Source organism: Rhododendron vialii, chromosome 3a (assembly GCF_030253575.1).
Source record: "Rhododendron vialii isolate Sample 1 chromosome 3a, ASM3025357v1".
NCBI lineage: Eukaryota > Viridiplantae > Streptophyta > Magnoliopsida > Ericales > Ericaceae > Rhododendron > Rhododendron vialii.
This window is the reverse complement of record NC_080559.1, coordinates 738,803-744,544: the sequence shown is the minus strand read 5'-3', so window position 1 is coordinate 744,544 and position 5,742 is coordinate 738,803. Positions and strand designations below refer to the sequence as shown.

At 38.5% G+C, this 5,742-nt stretch overlaps 1 protein-coding gene across 1 annotated transcript; it reads right to left on the bottom strand.

Moving 5' to 3' along the window:
- Nucleotides 1-1,340: 1,340 nt before the first annotated feature.
- Nucleotides 1,341-5,508, bottom strand: LOC131320745 (terpene synthase 10-like). Its single transcript, XM_058351577.1, has 8 exons — nt 5,110-5,508; nt 4,764-5,022; nt 4,225-4,603; nt 3,352-3,570; nt 2,875-3,013; nt 2,533-2,781; nt 1,438-1,777; nt 1,341-1,401 (listed from the first exon to the last, which is right to left on the bottom strand). The coding sequence occupies exons 1-7, from the start codon at nt 5,491-5,493 to the stop codon at nt 1,478-1,480; spliced, it is 1,929 nt and encodes a 642-aa protein (XP_058207560.1). The 5' UTR covers nt 5,494-5,508; the 3' UTR covers nt 1,341-1,401; nt 1,438-1,477.
- Nucleotides 5,509-5,742: the final 234 nt, after the last annotated feature.

The following is a 5,742-nucleotide window of genomic DNA, read 5'->3' as shown; positions in this document are numbered from 1 at the left end:
TTCAAAGGCTTTCTATAGCTTTGAACCCCAAACTTGCTCCCCGTGGGACTCGAACTCAGGTCACCATTAGGGAGAATTTTTTTTTTGAATGATATGACAAATTTAAAAAAGTAACGTCCTTGTCAAATTTGGCATCCACTATGGCTTTAGCAACCTTATAAACGCCTTAGAGCATCCTCAATGCCCTAATTAAATGCCTCCTAAGTGAGGCTAGCTCTTAATATTTAGCAAACCATTTACTTAATTGTGGCTGCCAATGGGCAAACAAGTCTCCGAGGATGGCTCCTACCACGTTTGTTAAATTTAATTAGGTGGCATTGTAGCTAGTCCTAAGTGGGATCTACAATCTTTAAATATTTTTTAATTATTATGGAATTTTCAAAAGATAAGGGTTTTGTTCACAAAATAGAGAATGCTCTTGCTAGTCTGTTGAGTGCACATACAATCTCTAAATTAAAAAGCTCAGGAGTGAAATTTGGAGCCCAGTTATGCTTTTGTGTACACTTTAGGATTCAATTTAGGAGCTATTTGTAGAGAGTGCAATGAGGATGCTCTTATGAGTGGTAATTAATTTAGCCACAAAAACAAAAAAGAAGTGAGACTAGATTAAACCTCCCAAACACGAGTAATTATTCAGTGCCCCAAGTATCTACCCACCACATATTGGGGTAGGATCCATAATATTCTGTGTGAGAAGAGATTTGGGGATTTTGCCGGGCACTTTTTGTAATGCATCCTGCAGAGCACATCCAAACCGTCCAAAAGTGCTTTGAACGGTTCGAATTAAAAAATAAACTCTTTCGGAAAAGACTTTTTCTCATCCCTGGACTTTATTTTAAATCCAGAACTTTGCAAACATTATTGGACGACTTGAATGTGTCTTGCAGTCCCTGTAGTGCACCTTTGCACTACAGGTTTCCGATTCCGTGATGGATTCACCACTAGCACACAGAGTAAATTTGCAGCTATTGTATGTTACTGGCTTTTTTGTGAATAATAAGGCGAATTTTGTGGGATAGACCCACTGGTTTAGGGCCCCGTTGCAGGAGGCCGAAGGAAACAAAATAAGGAGAGAGAGGGAGGGGGAGGGGGCACCTGTTTTTCCTCTAGTTTGTTTTCTCTAGTTTTACGGAGGCCAATCACATGCGTCCAAAGTGTTTTTGGACGGTTCGGATTGAAAATCAATTGTGACCAGTAACAATTAATTGTGATCGGTCAAAATTGATAACGAATCTCAGCCATTAATTGCGTCAATGGATGACTGAGATTGCGCCTCCGTGAATAAATTTCTCTCTTTACATGCATATACAAGGCTGCCTTATATAAGGTTACACATTACATCACAATAAAAGCCGATACGTTCACTTAGACACAGATCGATGCATGCATCCAAGCATTAACCTATCAATTTCCAACGAACCAAAAAAAAAAAAAAACCTGTCCGCATATCCAAGCATTATTCTAAATAGTGTTGTTGTTAATATTCAAGCGGAATGGGATTGATAAACAAAGATAACACTCGATCTTTAGTCTCACAACCTTGAGCAGCATGGCCATCTCCGTATTGGTACATGCACTGGGACACCCTAGCAAGATTCATTGCAATTTCAACAAGAGTTTGGGAGAAAGGAGAATCTGCAAATCGGTCTTCATTCATCTTCTCCCATGTCTTCCCAATCAAGTATTTGATGTGATCCCGGGCATCTTCCTCTGATGCACCAGTTTCGTGCATATAACATTGTATTGATTTTGGAGTGTCACCTCTCTTCATCTCATCCTGAAAAAGTACAAAAGATGAAAGAATCAACATTGGAAAAGGCAAGCTATAGGTATCTATTGGATGGATTGTCCTTAATTAGTTCACAGGATGGGCACTTGGATCCCATCGTGGTGTGCCTCATCCCAGTGATTCGAAGCATTGGTCTCTTTGTATCATAACAAAATATCTAATAGATAAAATAATCTAAACCGGTCATATTGTTGTAATGATGTGATTTTCTTGTAATTATCTTCAAGAAATTGCAGGCCTAAGTTTAAAAAGTTCTCTTGTCAGACAATTTTGAAGTCACAAGTCATTTTTTCCAGTTAAAAGTATCAGGCTAGCTAGTTGATCTTTTATTCCTTTCGTGAGTGATCTATACAGAGGGCTGAACAAAACAACTGGCTAAGTTCTAGGACGGGTCCGCAAGTGGAGCCTATGAATCATTTTTTTTAAGAACAAAAAACATGACCAGGGACGGATCCATATATTCGCATTATTGGAGGCACGCAAATTATTAAACTTAACAGATAAGTTTGTAATAATTAGTAAACTTAACACGCTACTAATTTGTAATAATTAACTTAACATAACCAGGGACAGATTTATTGAAACGCTATCATAAATTTACCGACTATAATTGAAATAATTAACGATATTAGTAGTATAATTTTACCAGGTCGAGTCGCCCATGGGACCCCATATGGGTATGTCCCTGAAAATAATGCAAAAGCTATAAGATGGTGCAAGGAATAATATTGTAGCGTGCTTACCGGTGATGTTCCCAAATCATCTGCAAGTCGTAAAATAGTGGCCGACCACCGTATTATATTGGGGTATTCCACTAACCAGTCCAAACCCTCCATATTGATGGGATTTGTGCACAAAAAGTAAGCATGAGTTAGCATCGTAGGAGCTGCAATTGAAATCCATGCATTGCTCATGTATTCTTCAATGGTTGGTGTGTATCCGCTGTAGTACCATTCTGCCTCCTTCAAATAAGATTTGCACATATCTGTCCACTAAGAAATCAGAGTAGCATGGCTAAAAATTAAGAAGTTATTTGAAATCTAACTAAGAATGAGAAAGAAGTAATTCCTGGAGCAGTTTGATACCGATTTCTGGAGGTGAGGGATGATGTGAACGTCCTGCTCCTTAAGAGTCTCGTAACCCATTTCATTAATCGAGTTGAAGACTGCGAGGAAACATATCTTCATATAGTCTGGAATTTGTTCCATTGCTCTGATGTCCCACCTGAAAGTATCAAATTAAAGTACTTCATAATTACTCTCACGATCGTACAAATATATATTTTTTATTTTGTGAAACTCATATCATTTTTTGCATACAAAAATAATGAGATACGTGCATATGTTTTTTAAATTTTCTTGCACCAATTGAAATAACTAAGTAAGATATCTAAATTGGTAAGTGCTAAGTTGGAAATTTATGCAAAAAAAACACTATTTTATTATTCAAAAACCTCAAAAAAAATACACTGTACGAGACTGAGTGCTATTAATCTTAAGAAAGCTAAGAAGCATCCAATTATATATTGATCATATTCAAATATGTACACCTCTGCAACCAACCTTTCAATGGCATCAGTAAAAATTTCTAGTTCATCTAGTGTGCCATAAACATCGTAGACATCATCGACGACTGTGATAAGAGCATTGACAACTGTCATGTTTCTCCTAAAATTTGAGAATTGAGGCTTGAAATTTTGTCCAATGGGCCATAAGAAATTCTCCATCAACCTGTCCCTAGCAAAGCTCAATTTGTTTCCCAAACCGGTTCTGTTCCACCACCTAAATCAAATACGAAACCATCATATATATAAGGAACAATAACATAGAAGAAACACATGAGAACATAGTATTATACTACATGTGGTCCAAGTTGAAACCCATCAACAGATTTCGCATCAAACATAGTGGATTGATAAATACACGCACGTCAAATTAAGGAAATCTAATTTCTCATAAAAGCTTGTGTCAGATTGGGAAAAAATTTCAGTGCCCAGGGGTACCACGTGATGTCCGCTCACGTATCTGAGCCGTCCATTGCAAGTTTGAACGGCTCAGATTTGGAGAGAAAAAAGAGAGAGAGAAAGTATTGGGGTGAGAGAAGAGAAAGGGTTTCAATCCGAGCCGTTCAAAAGTGTATTAAATGGCTCGAATGCGCCGAACGTGTACCACGTAGAATATACCCGCTCGGCACTGAAAAATCACTCGTCAGATTGAGGCCGAAGCAGTAAACAAGCGATTAAAAGGACAAAGTTTTACACTTTTTTGGATCACCTAAACAAAAATGGGGCCTTCCCTAGGAGGCCTAAGTCAAACGCCTCAATGGCCTAGCCATTGGTCTACCCATGCATCCTCAACCGCGTATTGCATGTGTATGTTTGCATGATTTCATTCCCTATATGATGACAGAGTTGTGTGTGTGAAAGCGTATCTCACCTTGATGCATGCTTTAGATCTTCTTGGTGAGTTGCTTGCACCATATTAAAATCCAATTTAGCAAGTTGAAGCAACGTAAGATTCATATTTGGTCTTTTCTCACACAAATCGATGAACCACCTTGCCTCCAACCTTGGCATCCTCCAATGTAGTGGAAGCTCCAAGGCGTGGCTGACCAACAAGGCAAGATCTTGATCAATGTTCTTTCTCTCAAGGTATTGTTTGAGATTTTTTGTAGCAAAATCTTTAGCCTCCTCCAATATGCTTTCACCCCTAAATGAAAGGAATGAGGCTTCGTATGAATATAGCATTCCTTTTATATCATCACAGAGGGAAGCCTTGAAATGCCCCGTCTCGTCCATAAAATTGTCAAATACCTCTGCACTCAAAGTTGGCAAATTATATATCATTAAGATGCAAAGCTAGCTAAAAGCATTACTCTCTCTCTCTCTCTCTCTCTCTCTCTCTCTCTCTCTCTCTCTCTCTCTCTAGTAGTCGTTATTACTTGGTGAACAAATTGAGGACACCGTTGCTAGTACCTTGAGGGACATCATAACCATGTTGTCTCAAAAGTCTAAACTTGAGAGATGTAGCATGCAAACCATCTTCATTCCCATCACGTTTGCTGTTGTATATGCTCTCAAGGACTCTCTTGATTTCCTCCTCAAAGTGGTAAAACACTCCTAGCCTTTGCAAGTCATCAATGATCTCAAGTCCATCCAGTGGATCCGCTACTTCTTTAAGCATTTTCTTCACATCTTCCTTCAACTTCGTTGCCCGTGTTACATACTTGTCTCCCTACAAAACAATATTCTCACTTGTAAGCAATGCATCCAGATGAAACAAAATAAAGAAATAAATAACATCAATAACAACTTGACATACCACATATTTACTATTTAGCGATTGCACATAGTCGTAGTCCCAAATGGGAGGTTGGTAGTTTGCGGATCGCCTGACAATCTTTTCATTAGAAGTCTTCTGGTTGACACCGATATTGCATCGAACGGTGTGCGAAACTTGGCCACAAATAGATTTTACTGGTGGGATAAAGACTTGAGATGTTAGCCTAAAGTGGGTGTAAAGAGAGGTAGGAACTGTGGATGTAAGTGCAAGAGCCATAATATTGCGCTGATTAGTTTCTAGCAAAGATGATGTGTTGCTGCTCAAGAATTTTATACTAAAAACCAAGATATTTCGAGCATAATAGTTGGAAACGTACTTTGCTGGAGTGTTGGGGAATGATGAGGTCATACGATACATGGTCATCTATTTAGCATTTGTCTGCTTATGTTTTATTGAGGAGGAGTGGTCGGCTAGTTTTGGTGCAATAATTTTGATGATTGATCAACTGTATTGTCGGCAAGAGAGATACTCGTATTTTACTTGCATGGTTTCTCCTGACCCCTCATGTATATATTCTAGTGCAAAGTTCACGTTGAACTCATGTGGTTTGGCTTTTTGGGTTATGTGTGGATACACCGCTTATATATGTATACATATAACACCCTATAGTTT

Excerpts from the sequence above, each read along its gene's own strand:
- LOC131320745 (XM_058351577.1), bottom strand. The coding sequence starts at position 5,493 with ATGACCATGTATCGTATGACCTCATCATTCCCCAACACTCCAGCAAAG. Across the intron at positions 3,571-4,224 it reads GATCTAAAGCATGCATCAAG|GTGGTGGAACAGAACCGGTT; the intron begins GTGAGATACGCT and ends TATTTGATTTAG. Across the intron at positions 1,778-2,532 it reads ATGATTTGGGAACATCACCG|GATGAGATGAAGAGAGGTGA; the intron begins GTAAGCACGCTA and ends GTACTTTTTCAG.